This window comes from Macrotis lagotis, chromosome 2, assembly GCF_037893015.1.
Source record: "Macrotis lagotis isolate mMagLag1 chromosome 2, bilby.v1.9.chrom.fasta, whole genome shotgun sequence".
NCBI classification, from domain to species: domain Eukaryota; kingdom Metazoa; phylum Chordata; class Mammalia; order Peramelemorphia; family Peramelidae; genus Macrotis; species Macrotis lagotis.
The window spans coordinates 163110308-163136137 of record NC_133659.1 but is presented as its reverse complement, the minus strand read 5'-3'; the positions used below and the strand labels follow the sequence as shown (position 1 = coordinate 163136137).

General features: G+C 43.5%; 1 protein-coding gene across 1 annotated transcript; it reads left to right on the top strand.

Annotated features, from left to right (window-relative positions):
- The first annotated feature begins 6354 nt into the window (after positions 1-6354).
- Positions 6355-24529, top strand: BCAN (brevican). Its single transcript, XM_074220497.1, has 13 exons — positions 6355-6439; positions 6625-7014; positions 7509-7683; positions 7919-8046; positions 8648-8941; positions 12700-12921; positions 13704-14411; positions 19402-19509; positions 20595-20753; positions 22331-22413; positions 22775-22919; positions 23401-23591; positions 24021-24529. The coding sequence occupies exons 1-13, from the start codon at positions 6355-6357 to the stop codon at positions 24099-24101; spliced, it is 2769 nt and encodes a 922-aa protein (XP_074076598.1). The 3' UTR covers positions 24102-24529.
- The last annotated feature ends 1301 nt before the right edge of the window (positions 24530-25830 follow it).

Below are 25830 nucleotides of genomic sequence, written 5' to 3'. Positions count from 1 at the left end.
GGGGCGAGAGAAGAGAGGGAGGAGGGGAGGGGAGGGAAGCCGGGGCGCCTGGGGGGAAGAAAGGGGGTTTTGTGCGGTGCTCTGGGGCCCGGCTACGCGCCCTCTTTATAGCGTCCTCTCCTTGCACTCGCCCTCCCTCTAGCTCTCACTCTTCTCACTCTGCAGTCCTCTCTGCAATCTCCTTCCTGCTGCAGGACCAGCCCTCAGGGGCGCCAAAGTTTGCGGGCTCCGCACCCCAAGCCTCAGCGCCTCCCTGACTCCCCTCGTCCTTCTCCTGAGAGGTGAGTGAGAGATCCCCTGGATGGCTGTACCTTCTGCTTCCACCCCACGCACACAGTTTATGGTATGCTCCCTGCCTGGTCCCGGTTTGATTTAATTCTCCCTCCCCACCCTGCAGTCCCCAACCCGTTAGAGTGGAGCAATGGCTACCCGGCTATCCTTCATCTCCCTCCCCCACCTGAGGGGAGAGGTCTTGCAAAAGAAGCCTATAGCTCTGCCCAGTAGCCCCACCAATAGAGAAGGTACTGGTGAAGGGGCAAGGGGGCGGGGACGAGGGGTTCCCAGGGGGTCCCCGTGTTCCAGAACAAGCATCCCTGATCTACCGGGAGTATCCTGCCAGCTACTGTCCGCTCACACCCGTGTCACTGCTTGCCCGGCTCCCCTGGGCTGTTGGAACGTCACTTGAAGGGGGGGGGGGGGGATACAGCAGCGTGGCCAGTATCACTAACTAACCTTACTGACAGCATTACTACCGAACAGTTGCAGTCTTGCCAAGAGAACCACGGGGACTGTCCTATCATCGCCAGCTACTGTGACTGATATGGTTATTAGGAGTATAATCCAGAGCATTGCTGCAGGGTTAACAATTGCTTACAGAGTGATCAAGTGTGCTATCAATGTTCTTTGTAGTTGTGTCACTAGTATTACCAATTGTCTCCACAATAATTGCATGAAGACTGGTACTAGTACAGTGACTGTTCCAGTACAATGTCAACTCTAAATGACATTGCTCCTGATAGTTGAGTTTCCAATACATTGCTTCTACTAATAACATTAATAATACTCTTATTAGCATGCCTAATGTAATGCTAACAGAATAGCAAATACTCCTTGTTAGCACTTAATAGTAGTAGTAATACTAGTTAGCATTAATATGATCATTAGTGGTATTGGTGGCTCAGAACTTTGAACCTGAAATAAAGAAGATCTGGTCCGAAGCCAGCTTCAGACACTTATTGGTTGTTGACCTCGGACAAGTGATTTAACCTCTGTTTCAAACCTCCCCTTTGTAAAATGGAACTAATAATAGAATCTGTCAGGTTATTGTAAGGACCAAATGAGGTCATATCAACAAAATACTTTGTAAATCTAAAAGTGCTACATACATGCTGGCTGTTATTATAATAAAATAGACCATACTTCTACTAATGATGTTACTAACAGGATTATCAATAGTGCTGTGGCTATAACTATTAATATTCTTGCCTTTTGTATTTATGGAAGCATGGATAAGCTAATTTATCACTGAAAATGTGGCCAATAACATTGTTCACAATATTTCTAGGTATGCCATGAATGTGATTTTTTTTAGTGAGGCAAGGGGGTTAAGTGACTTGCCTAAGGACACATAGCTAGGAAGCATCAAGTGTCTGAATCTGGATTTGAACTCAAGTCTGCCTGCCTCCATTGCTGCTGGTGTTCTAGCCACTGTGCCACTTAGCTGCTCCAATGTATGTGATTATTAACACTATTAATTACCAGTTTGGCCAGTTGAAGTAAAAACACTGAGGCTATCATTGCTGATATTAATCACAATATTCCCAACAGCATTGCTCATTTTAGTGAGATTATCAATGGTACAATGAATTATGCTAACATTAAAATATTAAAAAGAGAAATATTGCATAGTAGTAGATAAAGTCAGACTTGGGACCAGGATGACCTGGGTTCAGGGTCCACTTCTGCCACTTACTGGTTAAATCACTTAACTTCTCATTACTCTAGACAACTCTCATAAGATTCCATGTGGCCAAGAAGACGTTGACCTGCATTAGTAGTTGGAATTCCCTCTCCAGGGTGTTCCCTATACCAGTGAAATCACGAGTCTAGTCCTTATTCTATTAATAGTATTTACTAGAACAGTGACATAGCAGACAGAAGGTCTGCCTACTTTAAAGTCAGAAAACCTTGTGTTAAATTTCTGCCTTGGATACAAGTTAGTTGTTGAACTATATATGACTATGACCATGACATATTTAACCTCTCAGTGCCCCCACACAACTCTCTAAGACTAAGATAAAGATGAGTAGTTTGGTAAAGAGTTTCCACATTGGGAATCCCTCACCAGGTCCCAATCCCTCCACAAAAAATTACTTGCATTACTTTTTGGATAAGAGCATGTTCACTATCATTGCGAATCATATTGGCATCATTATTAATGATCATGTTCTTTATTATCACAAACTGTAATACTATTATTATTGCTCCTAAAATGGTTATCATTACAGACAGGGCTATGACGGGGGCATAATTAGCTGTGGATTTATCAACTGAAATATAAGGGGTCTGGATGTTTGTGCTGCAATTCAGAGGAGAGCCATGGTTCTTTGGATAGTGAAATCTGCTTCAGTGAGGTCTTAGAGTGATATGGATGACTGTGGGCAGGATGTTTAATAATCTGTGAATGATGTGATAGTAATGAATATTCCTGAACTGCTGAGAGTGTCCCAGATAAAGCCAGGCATAGGGGTAGGTGGGAAACAAAGGGAGAGGAGGGGAGGAAGGAAAAGGAAAAAGAAGAGGACCGAGAGAGGTATAGGAGGATTTCAGAGGTGCTTGGGGTTAGTTGTAGAAGTAATACTTTTTTCCCCTTCTGAAATATCTAATAGAAGGACTGAGCAGGTCCTGGTGGGGTCCTGGTGGTTTTGCAGGGAAGGGTTAGAGAGAAGGATCATCAGTTGATTAGCTCAAGTTTGAGCTTGGTTTACTTAGACTAAGACATCTGGGGTTCTGAATGACACAGTCTTGAATTGGGGAGTAGATCATCAAATCATTCTCCCATTAAAGAGAACCTCCCTAAGCAATTTAGGACTCAAGCAACAGAGGGTTAGGGGAAAGATACAGCTTGAATGTGAAGCCTCATCCAGTCCAGCTCTGAGGAGGGAAAGGTACCCCTCAATCTTTCTGTCAGGGTTTCAGTCATGAAATAGGGAATCCAAGGCTGTGTCTTCTTAAGAGTGGGTAAGGGTAAATGTTTCCCTTTCTGGATCTTCTATCCCCATATACATACTCAACTCCAATTCTTTTTAGCTATATCATCCATTTCCCACTTATCCTCCAGAAAAGTGAAGTAGGAATAATTGGGGAAAAAGCAGGGAAACCCCAGAAGCACATTCACCAAGAGATCGCATGGTTATGGACATATTCAGAAATATACATAGAAACAAACATAGGAATATGCCCACAGATACAGAAAAACCAATAATCATATAACAGCATACGAATTAATCATAAATAGTACAAATTCTATTTGCTTAAGAATTTAAAGCATTTCCCTCACAAATTGGTGATGTATGTAGTACAAGTTTTGTTATTCCTATTTTATAGATAAGGAAACTCAGGCTTAGAGGAATAAAATGAGTTGTCTTTGGGTGTATCACGTTCAGGATTTGAACCCATGTCTGACTCCACATCAAGTGATAGACACATAAACATACATAAAAACATAGAAATACACAGTCACACACTATACCCATTCTTAGGTTCTCAGACATTATAGAGACCCCTCTGTTCCCCTCACCCCAGTCATTGGTTTGTGGCACAAGAATTGTGGACACACTTGCAGCTGAGGATTGCAATAGTGTCTCATTATAAGAGTGAAGTTCAAAGACCAGAAATACATTAAGTATAAGAATATTTGGAATGACTTTGGGATCCTGAACTACCTCAGAACAACCTCTAAGGCCCTGATGTTTCTCATCTAATAAAGTGATAGAAAACTGATCTGCAAAATGTTTTGTAATAGGAAAAAGGTTAAAGACAGCAGTGATAGAGAAGGCTTTTTGGATTCAATTCCAAGATTGAATGTTGAGAAAATTCCTTCTAGTATTTGGGAGCAAAGAGGAGGAAAGAAATCTATAAGCAGAAATGAGACTTGAGAGGTGTCTGACATTGTTACTGTGGATAGGAAACTGAAGGCTGGAGAGAGGGCAAAGAGAAGTTAGGGTGAGATCAGTGCTTTGAATTTCCAGATCCTGAAGCGGTGGGCGGGGGGGATTGTTTAAAACTAGGGGAAAGGAAGTCACAGGTGCCTGAGTTCTTTTCCCTCACTTTTTCCTTTTTATTGCCTTACCCTCTGCTGCAGGATGTGAGGCTGACTGGCTCCCAGCAGTCTGTGGGACCTAGGAGGGGAAAGCAATGCCAGGAATGGGGGTTCCTGTGCCCCCTGGCAGTGGAAACAAGTTTTGGGGAACCATGCCAGTCCCAGAGGGAAGAGAAAGGAATCAGGAAAATGAAACTGGGGTGAGATTTACTCCACGTCAAGGGGGGAATGCCCAAGCCTGGCATACTTCCCTGGCATAACTCCAAGGGAATGGAGAATAAGTCTTCAGAGTGCCCAGTAGTAAAAGACATAGTCTTTTATCAATCTCTCCCATCTGAAAGAATGTATGAATTTCTTATGGTTCTTGATAGTAAGAGGTCTCAGGATATCCAAATAACCTTAAGCCCTCATAAACTGAGAGACTTGTATCCTCCAAGGTTAGCAAGAAACCCCAGGCACCCAGTTTCCCTGGTCATGTTCCCTCTTCCAAACCTAGGAGTTTCTAGGAAAGTTGGATTTGATTCAGTCTGGGGGTAGTGTTAGAGGTGGGGGTGGAGATGGGGAATGAATGGGGAAAGAGAGAGAGAGAGAGAGAGAGAGAGAGAGAGAGAGAGAGAGAGAGAGATCCTCTATTAGTTCTCTGTTCCTTCATCAGACTTCCTGCACCTTCATTTTTCCAGATGATTCACTGTCCTGTTTTTATGACAGGCTCCCCCACACTCTTCTCTAAACTAAGACCAGCCTCAACTCTAGTACCCGATGACATGAAGATCACTTTCAAAATCAAGGACATGGGGTTCTTGAATATTTGAATCCTCTTCCCCTACCTTTCCTTCTACCCTTAGTGTCTTCCTAGCTTCTTTCCCCCCCCCTGAAAGATTTTATTTATTTTGAGTTTTACAATTTATCCCCTAATCTTACTTCCCCTCCCCCACTCCCTACAGAAGGCAATTTGCCAGTCTTTACATTGTTTCCATGGTATACATTGATCCAAATTGAATGTGATGAAAGAGAAATTATATCCTTATCTTCCTAGTTTCTTGTCCACTCAGGATGGGGGTTGCAAGGCAATGGGGTTAAGTGACTTGGCCAAAGTCACACAGCTAGACAATTATGAAGTATCTGAGGCCAGATTTGATCTTAGATCTTCCTGACTCCAGGGCCAGTACTCTATCCACTCCACCTCTTAGCTTTCCCTTCTTGCCTCTCTGGAATGTCCTTTTTGAGCTTCCCTTCTAGTCCATGAAGAGAGCCAGTTAGAAGTGAAGGGTCTATTCTCAAACTTGCTTTGAGATTGCTAGAAGAAGGTGCTATCATGGTCACTAATCTGGGCAATAGAATGTTATGTGATCTTTTTTATTTCTTAATTTCCCTTTAGCTGCCTAGCCCTCTCCCTGCAGAGAGAAAATAGCCCTTTACAAAAGGTACAGCCTGGAAGGGGGGAAGTGCTGGACGGCTGCCAACAAACAGAGAGAGGGGCTTTGTCCCAAGCTGGTTCCTGAGCTGGGGAGATCTCCAGAGAAAACCAGTGCCAGAGAAAAAATAGAGGTTGTCAGGGAGGTGGTGGGGGTCAGAGGATGGGATGGGGAATATGTATTGAGAACAAAGAGGATGAGTTTTGGGGTCCTCTGGGGCAAGGTCTGGGGAGAAAGAGGAAAATTCATCATGTAAGGGGAAAGAGAGACTTTTAAGAGGATATGTTAGGGAAGTTGGCTCTGATTCAATCCCAGAACCCTTCTTGGAGTCAGCAGCCTTGGTTACCAATGAAAGGGCAAGAAAGGCCTGGGGGAGGAGAATAGATGGAAAGGGCCTTGAGACTGGAGCCTAGAGAGAGAGCAAAGTCAGGGGAAGATAGGAACAAGGTGCCCACAAGGGGGTGATCATAGGATTATAGAATCATATGATTTAATTCTTGAAGGGACCTTCCAGTTTGTCTAATTCAACCTTCTTCAGAAGAGATGTGACTTACTCAAGGTCACAGGGATAAGTAGCATCCCACCTGCTTCTCCTGCCTCCCAATAGCAGCCCTGGGCATGGCACAGATGCTCCTGCTGCTCCTGACTGCCTTGGTCCAAGCCCTAATGTCCTCATCTGTGGCCTTCACAGGCGACAGCTCAGGTAACAAATGGGAAGTGTTTAGGAGACTCTGGGGTGAGGGCCTGAGATTGGGGAAATATTAGAGAACTAAGGGGTCTGAGTTTTACTGGTGGGGAGAGGAGGAACCTAGGGAACACTGGGGGAGGGGGACCAGTTGTAACATGAAAGGAATCTATCTTCTTCCCTTTTATTCCTTCAACCCACAGAGGATCAGGCATTCAAGGTATCCATTGAGGGTGACTCTCCACTTCGAGGGGTCCTTGGGAGCTCCATTACTATCCCTTGTCACATCACCTACCTTAGGCCACCACCTCCAACCCCTCCTCCAGGCCGCAGGGCTGTCCTAGGCTCTCCCAGAGTCAAATGGACTTTCCTATCTGGGGGTCGGGAGGCTGAGGTGCTGGTGGCCCGTGGGCTCAAAGTCAAGGTCAGTGAAGGCTACAGGTACAGGGTGGCTCTACCTGGATATCCAGCCTCAACCACTGATGTCTCACTGGTGCTGAGTGAACTGAGATCCAATGACTCTGGCTTATATCGTTGTGAAGTCCAGCATGGGATTGATGATGGCAGTGATGCTGTTGAGGTCAAGGTTAAAGGTGAGTAGTACAGAAATAAAATCTCAAAGAGAGCACCTTCCTCTTCCTCTTCCACTATTCTGAGTGCCTTGTGAGTGGGAGCCTTTCTAGGCTAAGGGGGTAGGGTTGGGACAGATAAGAAGACATAGTCACTGCCTCCTGAAGCTTCAAGTCTTGTGGAAGAAGAGGTGGGATAAAGAAATAGGGACAGAGAAACAAGAGTGGGTAGATTTTTTTTCCCTCATCCTTTCCTTAATGGAAAGGAATTTCTGTCTGAGGTTTACCCTAAATCCTTATTTTAGGATAACCTGAGTTTGTTCTTTAGATTTTGTCTCTCAGGAGTAATGAGTAATGGGGAGAAGGAGGGAATAAGCATTAATTCAGGACCTATTAAAGTCCCGTGCTAAGGTTTTATTATAAATTATTATCTTATTTGATTCTTAAATGGGAGGGAAGGTAGACAGATGGAGAGGAGTGGCTGAATACTTGGACTCAGGGACCTCTCTGTCCTTTAGGGGTTGTCTTTTTGTACCGAGAGGGCTCTGCCCGATACGCTTTCTCATTTTCCCGGGCGAAAGAGGCTTGTGCCCGTATTGGGGCCCGAATTGCTAGCCCTGAGCAGCTCTATGCTGCTTACCTGGGGGGCTATGAGCAATGTGATGCAGGATGGCTATCAGACCAGACTGTAAGGTAAGAATATATGATGCTGACAAGACTGGGGATAAGGGGATGCTAAAAGAAAGGGGAGGAGTTGAAAAACATTGGGGAGGGGGGAAGCTTTAGGAAAACTGGGAGGAAATGATAGTGTTTCTGTCCCTGAATGGGTGTGTTACCTGGGATTGTTCCCCTTCCAGATACATTCACATAGACACACACAGACAAATGCACACATGTGTACTGACCCTGACTCCTCCTTTCTCCCCAGGTATCCTATCCAGACTCCCCGAGAGGCCTGTTATGGAGACATGGATGGATTTCCTGGAGTTCGTAACTATGGCATGGTAGATCCAGAGGACCTCTATGATGTTTACTGCTATGCTGAAGATCTAAATGGTGATTAGGTGTTGTGAATAGGGAAAAGATTCCCCCTTCAGCATCCCCAGGGAATGAGATGACTCATACCCAATGGAAAATTCCCATTTTAGCACAGAGTGCTGTTTTTGGGACCCATCCCATCCCTATCTGGACTTCAGTTTCCTCATCCATAAAATAAAGGGGTTAGAACAGATGATCTCTAAGATCCCTTCTACTTGTAATTATATCTTTTTGTCAACCCTAGAAGGCAGGGTTCCTTCCAAGGTCCCTCAAGTTCTTCCTAGTTCTAAATTCACTGATCACATGTCAGTGATGGAAAAACTGAGACTCAAGTAAGTTGAATGAAGGATTTGCTGAAGGTTACACATTGTTACACCTATAATGGGGACAGCCAAAAAGTTGGATTTCTATCTGGGTTGGAGTGAATGTGGTCAAATCTCAATTACTTGCCTCTATCATTTCAGATAAATCACTATGTCTCCTTGGGCCTCCTCATCTATGAAATTAATGAAGAAAGACTGATGATTTTTAAAACCCTTCTAGATTTAAATCCTGACTTTGCTACTTAGGTTGCTTATAACCTCTTAGTAACTTTATCTTCTTTCCCTACCCATCATAGGGGAGCTCTTTCTGGGTTCTACCCCAGATAAGTTAACCTTGGAAGAGGCACGGGCTTACTGCTGGGAACGGGGAGCAGAGATTGCCACAACAGGCCAGCTTTATGCAGCATGGGATGAAGGCCTGGATCGGTGTAGCCCTGGATGGCTAGCTGATGGCAGTGTGCGCTACCCTATCGTCACACCCCGTCAGCGCTGTGGGGGAGGGCTGCCTGGTGTCAAAACACTCTTTCTCTTCCCTAACCAGACTGGGTTTCCTAATGCACAAAGCCGTTTCAACGTCTACTGTTTTAGAGGTGAGCCTTACCTAAGAGTCTTATACTTTCTGGGCGAATGAGAGAAAGGGCTAGAGACACAGAGGCATAGGGCCCAAGAGTTCTAGGGAAGCTCAAACGGAAGCATTGGGACAGGAAAGACTTTGAAAGGAAAAAATAGATATAGTGAAAAAGATACAGGGAGAAACAGAGGGAAATGAAACAAAATAACAAAAGAGAAAGAGGCACAAAGAAATACAAGAACAAAGATACAATGATTCAGAGAAGTGAACTGACACTCCACTAACACAAAGAAACAAAAGCAAAGAGAATTAGAGAAAGACAGAGACACAGAAAGACAGAAAGACAGAAACAGAATAAGAGAGCTGGAGACAGAAATGCAAGTGGAAAGCAAGGGGAAAGGCAGAGATGGAAATAAAAGAAAGATACATAGAGGCAGAACAGAGAGACAGAAAAAAACAGGTAGAGATTAAAAAGAGTCAGAGACAGAAAGAGAAGAGAAGAGCACACTGAGGTACCTAAAAGGAAGAGAAAGGAAGAGAGAGAGAGAGAGAGAGAGAGAGAGAGAGAGAGAGAGAGAGAGAGAGTGAGAGAGATAAGAGGAAAACAACTTAGATAGAAGGGTAGACTTCCAGACAGTTTGAAATGGAAGACCAGGGGAATGGCTCCAGGCAGGAGAGTATCATTATAGCTGTTACCTGCTCTTCCTCTCCCAGATTCCAACTGCCCCAGTTCCACCTGGAGCTACTCTAGTTTCATTGACATCATTGCTCACTGATTCTTTCTGCCTGTTCTCCCAGAAGGATGTAAAAAAAATTCTTTTTCTTTCAATTTTGCTGAGACAAGGTTGGAATTTTTCCAAAGGAATTTTCACTAGGAAATTCAAGAGAAACAAACTACATAAGCTTAGAAAAGAATGTGTTTGCTGAATGCAAGGTTGTTTCTTTCCTAGTCTGGTTTAGCAGTCCTAGTCCTAGTTTTCTTCTGTCTTTTCAGCTATCTGACCTAGATGGTGACTTGATGCTAAACAGAAGTACCCAGATCCATAGCCACAGGTAGCTTTAGTCTGGCCCTGTTTCTAGCTGGGTGGGATCCTTACTGCCTCCCAGAATTTGTCCCTGCCTCATTCCTTTAGACTCTGAACAGGACTGCACCTCTGCAATGCAACTCTGCAGTTGCATTGAACCCTTTTGGTCTTCCCCGATTCCTAGCCTTGAGGTGAAGAAGGCCCTCCATCATCTAGCCCCAAAGAACCCTCGACTGGGGATGAAAACCTTGGGAGGGATTTATCTTACCTACCTTAGAGCTAACTTTGTCCCTCCTAGAAGTTTTTATGGCTCTCACCTCAAAGTTTTATTCTCTTTCTTACACAGTACCTAAATTCATGATTTGTTAGAAATGGAAAAGTCCTTAGAATTGTTTTTTAATTTTTAAATTGTTTACATTGTGAATTTAATATTTATTATAATTTAACAAGCATTTATCAAGCATTAGTTTAGGTATACATCCAAAGCATAGAAGAACAGAAAGATTTAGAAAGAAAAGAGGGGATACTAAATTTGATAGTTAAGATTCTTGGTCCTGTCCGCTCCTTATTCTCTTTTTTCACATAACTTAAGTGTTCCTAAGGTATTCAGATTTCTTCCAGGATTCAAATTTATAGTCATATCATTTTAGAGTTGAAATACTGTGAGGGTAGAGAAAAGAGTTTCTCCAAAGAATGAGTCTTTTTTTGTATAACATCCTTTACAAGTAATCATCCAGCCTCTGTCTCAGGACTTCTAAAGAATAGAAAATTAGTTTATACTCACTTTGGGTAGTCCTTTCCATTGTTGGACAGCCTTGATTGCTAGATTTTTGTTAAAGCAAAATCTGCCAATCTGAAATTTCCACCATTGGTTCTAGTTCTATAATCTGGAACTATCCAGAATCTATATAATCCTTCTTCCTGAGAGTACTTGAAATATTTAAGTACTGAAATAATGATTTCCTTAAAACTTCACTTCCCCCAGATAAAAATTGCTATTTTCCTTCTACTCCCTTATTTGATTGCCCATCACTAACTTAGTCAGCCCCTCTGGACCTTAGAATAGATATTAGAAGAACTCCAATTAGAGAACAGAACCTACATGTACAAGCAAAGTCAAAGAGAAGGAAGTGTAACAGATAGTCCCAAGGCAAAGTGTTCTGTTGTTAATTCTTAGTTTTCTTCTAGCCCTTCATTCTCCATTCTGTCAATAGTCTAGAGCTGGATAAAGAAGGAGAATTTGAGGAAACCACAGAAATCACCTTTTCCATCCCTCTTCTTGATGAGGGAAAATGACTCTGTCCTTATGGAAATCCTAGTTATAATGATGGAAAGTCTCTGTCTTCAAGGGTCACTGGGTTTAAATGGGGAGGCATAGTCCCTGCTCTTGCCTGGCCTGCAGCCTGATACCTCAGCCTGCACTCTTAGGACACAGGCACAGAACCAGGGACAGAAATGGGGGCAGATAATCCTGCACTGAAAGACTAAGGGAGGGTGGCTAGGTGGTGCAGTGGATAGAGCACTGGCCCTGGAGTCAGGAGTACCTGAGTTCAAATCTGGCCTCAGACACTTAATAATTACCTAGCTGTGTGGCCTTGGGCAAGCTACTTACCTCCATTTGCCTTGCCAAAAAAAAGAAAGAATAAGGGATAAGTTTCAGGAGTGAAGTTCTGATTGAGAGGTGTCAGTCAAAGAAGTCTTCCTGGATGAACAGGAGCATGGAGCAGAGTTGAGAAAGAGGAGGGAAAGGAGGAGGGGAAAAGGTGTCCCAAGATTGAAGGAACAACTATGTGAAGGTGAAGTGCAGGGAAAGGAAAGGACAAGGCCTAGATGAATCTGGCAAGGAAGAGAGATATCAAGTGTAGAGTGGAGCTAAGCAGGTGGTGAGGAGACATTTTGTTCCTGTCTTGCCTGGCTGGGCTAGGAGATGGTCTAAAGTTCAGGGTGAGGGCAGGGCAGGGATGATGAAGTCTTTCTCTTCTTAGCTATTAATTTTTCTCCAATCTCACTACATTGGTTTTTTCCATTCATCTGTTCCTTTCTCTTGAGTCTGAAATGGTTCATTACCAGACCCTCTATTTTTTCCAACAAGGGGAGTTCTGAAGAACAGAAGAGTCAGGATGTTCACTTCCCTGAAATCATTATGTCCTCACTTCTTCTATACTCAACTATATACATTCCCTTATCCTCAGTCCATTCCATGGGGAAGGAAGGATTATGTTTTTCCAAATCCTTAAGAGAGTCTGTCTCTACCTTCTTTCCTCAACTCTGAGATTGACACTAGTAACTTTTGAAAGTCCTTTCTATAATCTTACTACCATTTTCCCTGCTGTAATGATCGCCTATTTTCTCTCAATCAATTTTTTTTGTTGACACATTTTGTAGGGCTCTTCCTTTACTTGAGAGAGGGGAAATAACTTGTCCAAAATGGCATAGTCATGATTTGAACATAAGTCCTCTGATTCCTAATTGAGGACCCTTTCCATTTCATCAGAACCATCTTATTTACTAATCCTTGAATTCACTTCACATATATTACAATAGGAATACATGGTACAAAATAATTTTTGGTCATTTCCTTATTTCAGCTCAATTCAATATTTATCAAGTGCCTCAATAGTTCAAAGTGATAACTGTGCTCTGGGGATACCTCTGTATCAGGGGCTCAGATTTGCTAAGGATGGAGTAAATCCCTATTCATCCCACCCATCCAAACTCAAAATATGCTCTTCCTCTTTCCTTCTAACTACAGACCCTGCTCAATCCCCTGTCTCCCCAAGAAATCCCTATCCAGCCTTGGATGGATTGGAGACCATTGTTACAGTGACAGAGACCCTTCAGGAGCTTCAGTTACTTCAGGAGGCCACACAGAGTGAGTCTCGAGGAGCAATCTACTCTGTTCCCATTTCAGAGGACAGTAGAGGAATCGGTTCCACCCCAGAAGACCCTGATGAACCACCCAAGACATTCCTAGGTAAATCCTTTATGCCTTGAAAGTTGCAGTGGGGTGAAAGGATAAAGGAGATAAAGGGACTAGAGCCTTCATCAATAAAATGCTTTTGAGGTGTGCCCATGTCTACCATTCCATCTGTGCCACATAACCCCTCCTTTGGCCAAGTATAAGACTGGGTGTCATTAGAAGTTGTCTCTTTCAGGAAAGTTACTTTCCCAGCATTCTCTACCTGCTCTCCCCAGCCTCTATCCTTCCAGATGATAAGATGGTGTTCTTGGGCAGAGACAAAGAGCTTATATGGGTCCAGTAAGGAAGGGTCTGAGGATTCTTGATCTAAGAAGATATTACCTGGAAAAGAAAATCTTCCCTCCTTTGGCACCTCTTCCTTTTTCCCCCTTCACCATAGAAAGTGCTGAATTGGAGAAAGGAAGAGAAAATCATATTTACTCATGTACCAGTTGCCTCCTCATCACTTCACCTCAAGTTCAAGGTCCCCCAACCTCTTTCAACTTCTTCAGTGTCTCCCAGCCCCTCCCCTCTTCTCCAGGGTCCAATACTCTGTTCCAACATCCACTCCACTCTCCTCATCCTTCCCCTCTCACCTGAGATGCCGGGGTTTTTTTACTCTTATCAGGTGCTCCCTCATTTCAAAACCCCTCTCACCTTATGACCCACAATTGTCTATTCCCTAGTCCACACTCCTTTCCCTGGGTCCTTGAGAACTCCCTGGGTCTCGCTTTCCTCGTTAGTCAATTTGCCCTATAATGCTGTCCATGGTCCTGATATTACTTTCATTTGTTCAGAGCATGGAGACCAATCAGTTACCCCGCCCATGCGGTCTTCTGAGGAGGAGGAGCAGGAGGAAGATGAGAAGGTAATAGAAGAAGAGGATGAGGAGGGGCAAGAGGAGGGAGAAAAGGAGGAGGAAGTGGAAGATGAAGTTCCTTCTTCGGTACTAAGTGAGATTCGGGAAGTAGCCATGGAGAATGGCTTCCACTCCACTGAGCCTCCAAGTGAGGAAAGGCTGTCTGAGGCTCCTCTGGTGGCTCAAGTGTCTGTGCATGATGGTGCCATGCCTTCTCCTGAAGGGCAGCCAGAGGGGTCCAAGCATCCAAGAGTCAGGGGGCAGTCCATCGACACCCTACCCACCCTTGGGGTTCTTGCTCATGGGGAAGGGAGCCAAGTATCCCCTCCACCCCCTTCGCCTGTCGGTACTGAGGAAGAAGATGAGGAAGAGGTCGGGGCACCAGAGTTATCTGGGGTCACTCCTCCCTGGGTCCCCCATGGAGAAAGTGATGAAGTGGGGAGCTCCGAAGAGGCACTCGGTCTGTCTCCAGCAACTGGGACACTGCCAGGAGTGGAGGGGAAGGAGGGGACAGGGGACAGGGTGGCCCCCCCTGAAGAGGCTCTGGGAAGGACATCACCTGTGGAGACCTCCATCAGGGCCCAGCCAGCGCTACCCACTGAAAGCGCAGGCCTGGGAGCTACGGGGGCTGCAGCCCCCTCACCAGGTAATCCAAACCACTATGCCTCCCTCTTCCTTATGCTGTTCTGGACTGCTGTCTTCTAACGTACCCCTTGTCCCATCCCAATTCCAGTCTCCCAGACAGTACTAAGCTCTTCTGTAGCTATTTCCCAACCCCTCTCCATTCTCCAGTCTTCCTCTGTAATTTCCCTTCCATTACCATTGCCATAGTTCCTCCTTCCATTTGTCCCCAGCCCTGTGACTCCTCTTCTATCCCCATCCTTACACTCTGACACCTTTATCTTACCCCAAGGGCACCATGACCCACAGTAATTCTCCTGTTCCCAACTGCAGGCTTGGTGCACTTCCTTATATTCGCTTTGTGGCTCCCCTCCTGTCTCCCTCTGAGACTTTCTTGTTATTTCTTCAGGTCCCCAATAGCTCACCCTCTCTGATTTTCCCAGCTCTTCCCATCTGGAATCCTCCTCTTGCCCAAAACCTCCTCACTCTTTAACTCCCACCATCCCCCCAGTCTGTAACTTTTATTCCTGCTTCTCAACCCTCCCCTAAATTTAGTATCCTTTCTCCTCCAGTCTCCCAGTTTTGTTTTTTTTTTTGCTTTTACTCCTATCTTCCATTTCCCCCCTCTCTGTGTACTCCCACTCCCTTTCTTTCAACCACATGTCCCATTCTGGATGATATCAGGGAAGCCTTTGGATTGAAGCCCCTTCTCTCAGTCCTAGGGAACAAAGCCCTCCCCCAGGAGCCTTAATTGACACTACTTCTGTGAAGTATTTTTACGACTGTTTCATGGAAAACAAGCCTCAGAAATAAATCTCAATTAAAACCGATTTATAACCAAACTCCGGGTCCCTCTGTCTCCATTTCCCCTAATATGTCTTTCCTCTTTTTCTGAAGAATTATTTCTGTCTTGTCTCTGTCTTTTTTGCCTGTCTCTTTTTGTCTGTCTTTGGCTCCTTCTCTGTCTTTATCCCACTCTTAGTTTTTGTCTCTTTGTTTCTACCCTTTATCTGATTCTGTTTTTGTCTTTTCCTTTATTCTTTGTCTTTTTCTTTCTGTCACTCTACCTCTGTCTCTCTCCATCTCTGCTTTTTGTATCTCCTCTGATCTATGAAGTACTCTATTTTTCCTGGCTTTTTTTCTGCCTCTTGTTCTGGCTCCATTTCTCTCAGTATTGTCTTTGATTCCTGTTTTCTCATGTTTCTCTTTTCATCTCATCAGCCTCTTTGCCTTTGCCTTAGGTCTATGTTCTAACACCCTCATGCTGTGCTCTCATTTTCCTCACCAGTATTCCATTCCTTCCCCACCCCAGGCCATGTCTACTCTAACTATCTCTCACTTGACCCTGTGAAGTCTCAAATCTGACCTTTTCTACTACCCAAGAGGATTTATTACCAGTCTGGGAATGTGTGTGGTGAGGGGAAAGAAGGAAAGAAATATGCTCCCTCATTCTCAGTTGGAAGAAATCAATGAAGGTTGGCAGATGGGGTGGGATGGGGGAAGATTTATAATCCCCAATGATTTAAGTCATTCCAATGTAGGTATAAACCTGAGTTAGAGAGCTCTTTCCCTTTAATGGACAATTGCACATGAGAGACCTTTTTCCTGGGCCCCTAGGGAGGGTCAACATTGGAGTATTAAACTATAGCAGGACCTCTCATTTTCTACCAAATATCAGTGGTGTATCTTAGGGGTATGTATTGGTATCCAATTCACATTTTATTCCTCTCCTAGACTTCCCAACTATACTACCCTAGTCCAAGTTGTTAATAACTTTCTCTTTCAATTTGGTGAGTTTATTCCCTTTTCCTAACCCATAAAAAACTCATAGCACTCAGTTGGTTTATAGAGGTAAAAATGTATGAAAGGAGCCCCTGAAGGAGAGAGAAATAAAGCTGTGAGAGGAAGAGAGATGGGAAATTGGAAAGAAAGGAAAGGGAGAACACATACTACCACCCAAATACAACAGATGGCAGAAATTCAAGATGAAAGTCTTTTTGTCAATTAACCCTGCATCCTGGTCTCTTCAAGAGTACAGAGTTGGAGTGTGGATGGATTAGTATGCCTTTCCTATTTTAGACCCTTGAATTCATTCCAATTCCAGATTTTCTCCCTCTTACTCTTCATGATTATCCCCACATTTTTAGGGGGGAAGAAGGTATTGCTTGAATTTTTCCTATGCTCCCTGTCCATGTCTTGTCTGGGAAAGGACTGCTGTGCTACTATTGCAGCAAGAGAAATGATAATTAATCAACAAGAAGCATTTCTCTACTCCCAGGATTTTGGGTTACCAGGAACAAGAGACTAGAGGAATAGGTAAGATGGAAAAGACAGATGACTTTCATTTCTCTGCTAGACAAGGGGCAGAATAAAATAGGAGGAAGCTGATGTGAGACCTAGATCACCTGGGAGATGAGGAAAGTCCTCCTAGACATGGGGGTAGAGAAAAGACTGAGTCACCTGAAGGCTCTTTGTATGAAAGGGTGCTGTGTTGAAGTATTGCTTTAGTAAGCAAGGGTCATCTTTTCACAACCTTTGCCTGGCTTGGTGTTTAAGAAGTTAATATATGAAATGGCCATCGTCTTCAGGGGGCAGAACAGATCATATTGAGAGAACCCAATATAGTTGGATTAGTAGAGGGAGAATAGAGAAATATAAGACTGGTTCAACTGAATCTTTCTTCCAAAATTACTCTTGTCATTCCAGGAAAGCGATTTGAAACTATTCTGCTCTTTTTTCTTTCATGTCCCCTTTGTCTTCAGGCTACAGAGCTAATTAATGCATTAGGGGACATTCTCTCTATATACACTCTCACCATAGCATAGCACCCCCTCACTCAAATCCAATTCATATGCTTCTCATGACATCACCTCCTGATGTTTTGGTCTTGCTAGTCCTTAACTCTATGAGCTCCAACTCCCTTGTAGAGGATATTGAATTCCAGTTTGCAATATAGATTTTAAACATTAAGAAGTGACTGGACCTTGGGCAAGCCACTTAACCCCATTGCCTTGCAAAAAAAATCCTAAAAAAATAACAAAAAAAGTGACTGAGACCTGAAAGAAGTGACATGAATTATATTAGAAACTAGAGATGGAGAAAGATCATAAATTTAGAACTGGAATGGTTAAGAGAGATTATCTAGGTTAACTCTTTTATTGACAGTTGAAGAAACTGAGGTTCAAAGAGGGAAGAATTTTCCCAATGTCATGAATTCTCCTGTGGTCTTGACAGATAATCTGATACAATGGAAAGAGTTCTGATTCTGTTCAGGATATTGGGTTCTAACCTCAGCTCAGATCCAGTAGTAATGTGCCTTTGGGAATATCACTTGGTATCTCACATTTCTATAACACTTCAGATCTATAAAACACTTTTTTTACCATAATAACCATATGATATAGAAAGTGATTTTCACCATTTTTCAAGTGAGGAAGCAGCCTCAGAGAGGATCTACATCATACCGAAGGTCACACAGCCAGAACCGTACAAAACTGGGACTTGACATTTATCTTTAAGTTTAGGACCTCAGTTTTCTCATTTGCAAAATGAGTTTAAGAATAATTATAATGCCTCCCTTGTAGTGCTGTTGAGAAGTATTTTGTAAACTTCTATTCACTCTAGAAAATATGAATTAAATTATCCCTGATGTCATAAATATCACTTTTACTTAGCTTACCTGTGGGCAGGTAGCCAAACAGTAGGTACCAGGTTACCTGAGCATATATCTCTGAATCATTGCCTATCCGGCTGACCAGAAACTACTTGTCCTACCTACTCTGAAACAACCTTGCCTACTCATCATCTCTGAAAGAAGGTGCCTTGAAATCTTCCATGAAAAAAAGTTCTGTTCCTTTGTGTTTTGGTCACTCAGTCCTCCTCACCTCATATTTCTGTCTTGAGAACCCTTTATTAATAGATAACTTCCTAGGATATGGGAGTAGAGAAAGAGGTAAAGTGTGGGAAGGATCCAGAAGAAGGAAGAAGAATGGCTTCTGCCCTTAAGAAATCAACAGTTTGATGAGGAAGATAGTGCCAACTCGGAAAATTCCCAGTCTCTAGGAAAAGACAGAAATTCTATCCTCAGGAAGCTCCTACATCTGTGGTGGAGATGAAATCCTTTGCCTCCTTTGACTAGAACAGATATTCATGTCAATATCATTTTAGATGTCACCTTGGAGGAAAAGTTAGAACTGGATGGGGATGGCAGTGATGGCTGGGAAGGTTTCTCAGGGAGAAGGGAATATGGAATAGTGTTGGGAGGGAGGTGAACTAAAGGAAAAGGAATAAATATAGAATCTTTTGTAACAGAAGACTCAGAGAAAGAGTGATGTGAAACAAGACCAAGAGCAAGTTCATCTAGCAGGAGTGAAGAGTATGAAAAGGAGTCCTGGAAAATTAATGGCCAGGGGTTCAACAACAATATGAGGGAAGGAAGGGATGGAATGGAAATAATATTTGAGATTTCCTGAATCTGAATTCCTGCTTCCAGCAACCTCTAGAAAAGGCTGATACTATAAGCACAAAGGAAAATTCAAATTCTCCTCTGAAGCTTTGACTACTGTTCTTCCTGCCTTCAGTCACCTGGCACTTCAGTCACATAGAATCACAGTATTGGTGGGATTTTTGAATTCTAATACCTGAGAACCAAGTATGGATGATGAGGGGAACCTTTAGGGCTTTCTAAATGGCCCCTTCTAGAAAGTCAAGAATAAGTTCCCCTTTCCTATGGCTTCTGTTCACTGCCTGGTTTGTTTCAATAGGAATGGGAGGACAGACTTAGGGTCTGGCTAGGATTAAATCCTGTCCAAGCCTGGTATTGGTTGAGGGGTTGGGAGTGTGGATCTAGGAGGTGGTGGGAGGGGGAGAAGGATGAGAGCTCTAGAATGGAGGAGGTTTAGTTACTGCCAAGTCACTACTCTGGGAAGGATTTCCCATGTGTTTGGAGATTTCCCCCAGATACTTGAACTCCCAGGGCCGTGATTGCCATGTCTCATACCTCTGCCCCCTTGCAGGTGATTGTGTCCCCAGCCCCTGTCACAATGGGGGGACATGCTACGAGGAGGGTGATGGTGTCCACTGCCTATGTCTACCCGGCTATGGGGGGAACTTGTGTGAAATTGGTGAGTGGAGTTGGGAAAATATAAGAGAAATAGGGACTCAGACAATTATTAGGGGTCTACTCAGGACCAGATCCACATCCCATTCCCAAGTCTACATCCTAAGCTCCTAGAAAATTAGGGAATGAGAGGCTAAATCTTGAGAGCCCTAGGGTCCAGAGTAATTATTCCTATTCATCTATACCTCACATTTCCACCATATAAGAGCAGATAGACATGTCCCATTTTGGAGGTTGGGGAGATAAATCAAGGAATAAGGTTAAAAAGAAAAAGGACCCAAGAACCTCAAAGTGCCCCTTTCCTCTCTGGTACCTCTGACCTCTGCTTTCCCTAGTCCTTGAACTCTATACCTCTATCACTGCCTCAAATTATATCACTTCCACAGATATCTATACCCCTAACCCCTGGCACAGTGCTTAAGTAAGCACTAATAAATACTCTTATGCTAAATTGAATTATATTAAATTGATTAATTGGCTATGTGCCCTATAGCCTTGGCAGCTAGGCCCTGAAAATGCAAAAATGCAAAACAAAGCCATCCTTGCTGTTAAGGAGCTATGGAGTTGTGTTGTTTTGGTATAAATATATATAATGAAAATAGATTTATATGTATTTGTATAAAATAATGTACAGTATGATGGATATCAATAAACATCTATTAAGTCAGTCATGGGGCTAAGTGCTAGATATACAAAAAGAAGCTAAAGACAGTCTCTTACTTCAAGGAACTTACAATCTAATGGAATTAAAAGATAAAGAAAAATCGGGGGGGATGTACCCCAAGAAAATTTTTAGAAGAGAATTTTAATTGTTCTCAACTTGTCCATTCCTAATATCATACCTCGAATAAACTGATAAGCAGTTTTACTTACTTTCCTATCTCTCTCTCTCATCTTCCCTTCTGAGAAAGGGAAAGACCTTGCATTTTGAGAACTTTTAAACCTCCCAAGAAAATAAGAAAAAGTTTTGTGGAGGAGATGGTAGCTAAACTGAACCTTCCTGGTCAAGAGCAATAATTTCTAGGAGAGTCACAAGGGGCCCCCCACTCCCTTCCCCTCCATCTAAGCTCACTCCCCTTTCTGCCTCAGGACTCCGATCCTGCAGCTCTGGCTGGGATGCATTCCAGGGTTCTTGCTACAAACATTTTTCTACTCGGAGGAGCTGGGAGGAGGCTGAGACACAGTGCCGGCTTCATGGAGCCCACTTAGCCAGCATCAGTACTCCCGAGGAGCAGAATTTCATCAACAGTAAGCTGCTGGGCAGAACTGAGGGACCCTGGGTAGGCTTGGGGAAGTCACTGGTGATATTAATGCTTTAAATATGCGTCACTGTCTTTGTGCGTGTCCCCTGAGCTTTCCAAGGTGCTGAAAATGGAAATATGGTCTCTCCTGAAACCCTAACTGCCAGGCTGGACCAGGAAGGCTGTGCTCTTCTAAACACCGAGTCTGATCACAGTATTGTGCCACAGTTCCAGGAGTCAGCCCTGGCTTAGAGCTATTGATCATGGTGAAATAAATCAGAATACACCCACTCTGTATGGTCAAAATTTTGGTGGCAACCCCCCCACTGACATTTATATGTTTTCAGGGTGTTGTCTATGGACACACAACTAGTAAGTATATGAGTTATGATTTGTACCTAACACTCTCCAGTCTCACACCAGGATAGTGAAAATATACCAATATTGGCATATAAAAGTAACAGTCACTTTGGTAGAATGGAAAATGCTCAGAATTTAGTCAAAGGATCTGCTTTTATTTCTAATTCTGCTACTTAGAGCCCGATTGTCCTACATACATATTTTGAATAACTGACTATGTTTTTCTAGTTACCTCATCAAATCACTCCCTGGTCTTCCACTTCCTTGTCTCCTCTCTCATCCTTTTCCTTCTCTGTCCCTCCCTGTGAATCATGATCTCTTTATTTTCTATCTTCTTATATATTTGTACTCCCCCTTTCCCTTATTTCCTGGTTGTCAGAACTTGCTCCTTGGTCTCTAAGCTTTGTTCCCCCTAATGCCACATTCTAGAAGAGGAGAAAAGAGTCAAGAGTCAGGATGTCTATGATATTGTTTTGTTTCTTATCCACCATCCCTCACTATAAATATATTCTCCATAAGATATTCATGCAATGGAAAGAAAAATTGAATTTTGAGTCTGAGGACTTAGTTCAAACTTCAGTTCTTCCATCTATCGCCAGTATGATTTGGGCAAATTACAGCCTCTCAGTGCTTCATTTTCTCAATCTGTAAGATGAAGGAGTTGCCTCTCTAAGCATCCATTCATGCTTTTCTAATGCCTTCCATCCACTAAATCTATGATTATAAGAATAGCTTTCCTACAGCTTAAAAGATGTACAAGAAAGGAGTTTTATAGCTTCTAAATAATAGAAGAGTATCTCATAGTATAATAGATTTTTGACCTTGGAAAGGGACCTTGGAGCCTCTCCTATCATGTAGTCTTCCATGTCTTGCTCCTATATTCCAGTTTGATCTGACAATGTTTAAAAGTTTCCTTCTTTTTTTCAGGGTTAATTCTCCAACTCCTTTCCTTTCATGCTCTGGACAGTCCTAATAAACTCATTTTGGCATCCCTGATTGCCAAAAATTCAACTGCTATCATTTCCCCTCTTGCTTTTGTTGAATTCCACTTCCATACAGGGAAGAAAGAGAAGAGGGCAGCAAGAGAATATATAACAGAAAGAACTTCCCCAATAGTAGTATTCTGTTCTAATAGGGAAATGATGCCCTCTGCTGGTCTTTAGTCACACTGCAGGCTTTATTCTTAAAATCTTTATCCCTTCTGTGCCGTGTCCTCTTTTCTAGATCGATACAGAGAATACCAATGGATTGGGCTGAATGACAGAACCATTGAAGGAGATTTCCTGTGGTCAGATGGAGTTCCCTTGGTGAGAGGAGAACCAAATCTTCACATACAAATACTGGATTCTTCACAGCCTTTTCATCCTTTCGGGTCTCCCTTCTCTCTTGTTCCCCAGTCCCTAGCTTTCTCCTTCCATGCCCCAAAGCCCTTGTCCCTCTCTCTCTTAGTGTCTTCCCAGACACAACTTTCTTCCCCATTGCCCCAAATTCCAGCTCTTTTCTCTCAGTATTCCCCCAGCTCCTTTCAATAGCATGTCTCCCTGCCCTCCCCCAGGGCTTCCAAACCCTTACCCTTATTTCTAAGTGTCCCCCATCTCCTGCCCCTCTCTCTTCAGTTCTTGCTCTTCTTCAGTGTCCCACAGATGTTCTTCTTTCTTCCTTTCTTAGCTTTATGAAAACTGGAACCCAGGTCAGCCAGACAGCTACTTCCTCTCTGGAGAAAACTGTGTGGTCATGGTCTGGCATGACCAGGGACAGTGGAGTGATGTTCCCTGCAACTACCACCTGTCCTACACCTGCAAGATGGGACTGGGTGAGGAGAGACAAGAGGGAGGGGAACCAGGAGAGATGGGAGAGGGTTGAAGAGAGGTACTAGAAACCATGGGGAAGAGGGGGCTGGGTGAGCTAGAGGAGAAGGACAGGGAACTGGGGGAAAGTAGTAAGGAGTTGGAAGAGATGGAGAATGGAACAGACTGGAAAAGGGTAGGGGTTTGAGGATCCTGGGGTGATGGCCTGGAGCTGGGAATGGTAGAATGATTGATTGCCAGGTAGGTTAACTGTAAAATAGATATGATAATGAGAGATGCTGTACTAACCTTGTGGCTGGGGCATTGATTGTACTGAACTGGCAACCCTGTCTCAGGAAGAGAAAAGAGGAAGAGTTGGTTATCAATCAGTCTGATTTGGGCTGGGCTATGGTGTTCCTGCTTTCCCTTTTGTGGTTGTGAAAGGTCCCATTGGTCCCAGCTAGGAATCCCCCTCCCTGAGTGCCTCTCACAATCACTTCCTCTTAGTGTCCTGTGGACCACCCCCAGAGCTGCCCTTGGCCCTGGTTTTTGGTCGGCCAAGGTCCCGCTATGAAGTGGAGACTGTGCTTCGCTATCACTGCCGGGAAGGGCTGGCCCAGCGCAACTCTCCCCTGATCCGGTGCCTTCAGGATGGCCAGTGGGAACACCCTCAGATTTCCTGTGTACCTAAACGACCTGTGAGTATTGGAACAGCCAAATGGAAGTTATATATAGGGGTTAGAGATCAAGGGTCAGAGGTTTTTGGATGCCATACCAATCAATTGGGGCTATTTAACTTGGATATTAGGAGACTGATGGAGGATATGATAGTTTTTACAAGTACTTAAAGAGTTGTTGCAGAACAACCATTAGAATAACAGTGATAAGATGGGTAAGGGGGACCACTACCCAAAAGGTAGTGGATTCCTCATTACTTAAGGGCTCTTTTGACTTCTGGTCATAATGGGATAGGAGAGTCTTGGACAGCTACATGTGACAATAATTTAGAAAACTTCTAACTCTAGGAATCTGGGTACCTCTGAGTTTCAGAGTCAGGCTGGGAGGACCAAGGGTAGGGAGTAAGAATGGAGAAGAGATTCCAGCAAAAATGTGTTTCTTCCCCTCAGGCTCGAGCCCAGCTCCGGAGGACAGCTATGAAGGCAATTAGGAGGGCTGGAGGCTGCAGGGCAACAGGTGGACACTGTTGATCCCTATACCAGGCTCCAGAACACCCAGCCCCACCCACTCTCTCCTTCCCTCCCTTTCTCCTGTTGGGGCAGGGCCTTGAACATGTGGTTCAGGGCAGGGACCCCATCTTATTGACCTACCTTCCAACTCAACACCTTCACCCTGTTAGGCAGCTCCTTGGTTGGTGCTTTTCTTAGTATTTCCCTTTGGGGTCACAGGATGTGATGTTGTAATGGGGATGGCCTTAATTCAGGGAGTAACATCAGGAAAAGGGACCAGCAGGAATTGACCAGAAGTCCTGGAGGACCAGAAGTAACCTCATTGCCCCTGTCAGGCTGCTTAGGAAAAGGTGCCAGGCTGGGTCCTTCCTGCTGCAAGACCACTGGGATCTCCCTGTTCCTGCTGAAGTTAAGCTTCCCTAGTTACAGCAGTCAGTGCCTCTGTTAACCCCACCCCACCCCGCCTTCCTCTCCACTTTCAAAGGGGATGCTGGGCTTGGGGAGATCTGGTCCTCCCCTATTCTTTAAGGACAAGACCCAGCTATGTATAAAGTGGGATTCATGGGGATGGATGGGTTCCCAGAATGGGGGGTATCAGTCTAAGTACCCTCAAGAGGAAAACAGACAATAAAACTATTTGACATTGAGATTGATATCAGAGTGTGTGTGTTTAGGGGTGAGGATGAAAGGGGAGAAGGAATTTCTAATAATAGAATAATAAATAACGACAACAAGAATAATAATAGCCAGCCTTAATATAACACTTTAAAGTTTTCTTTACATATTTTATCTCATTTGATCCTATGAGGCAGGTGCCACTATTATTCCCATTCTACAAATGAGGAAACCAAGTTCCAGAGAAGTTTAGTGACTTTTCCAGGGATAATAAGTATCTGAGTCAAGTCTTGAACTCAAGTTTTTCTGATTTCAAATCTTATAGTCTATCCACTTTGTCATCTAGTATTACCACTTAAGGAAAAACTGACTTTTAAGTGACAGAAGAATATCTAGGGATTGAGCAGACCCCAGGTTGTTAAGAAGTGACAAAGGCCCAGTCTGGTAGTGACTCTTGTAGAGTAAGAATAATTAACTAATGATGATTAATAATAATAATAATAATAACAACAACAACAATACTTTCATGAGTTCTTTGTCTCATTGAAGTGGGTATTTTTTGCTACTCATCTAATACTATCCCAAGTGATTATTATCCATGTAGCCCTATAAATTCTTCATTTATCTACCCTGGATGTTAAAGGTCTTCCTCTAGACTTTGGAGCATTCTATGGGAACCAAGACAGTATCTAAGTTAACTATCCCTTGCTCTGGTTACTTACCCTTGAGAACTTCCTTTAAAATGTAACATGATGTAATCTGTTTCTACCCACCATGAGCCTCTCCTTTCCATCACCCACCATTCTGTTTCTTTAGAGGTGTTACTGTGCTATGATTCACAGTTCAAGAGAAGAGAGAAGATCAGTGCAGAGAAAAATGGGTTTTTGTGTCAGGGAACAGCTTGAAATCATTACAAATTCATCAAAATTTTTCAAACTGTAATGGAATTTCCCATTTCATTCTCCTCTTTGCCCTCAATTTTGGGCCCAAGCTACTGTCCATCTGCATGCCTCTCCACCAAAATATAGATATCATTGGATTAACTCAATGAGTCACCTATCCAGTTTCATGTCATTATCTGGGCATTCTTCATCTGTTTGGTTTTGTCCTGTGTTGATTGCTAGCCTGATCTCTT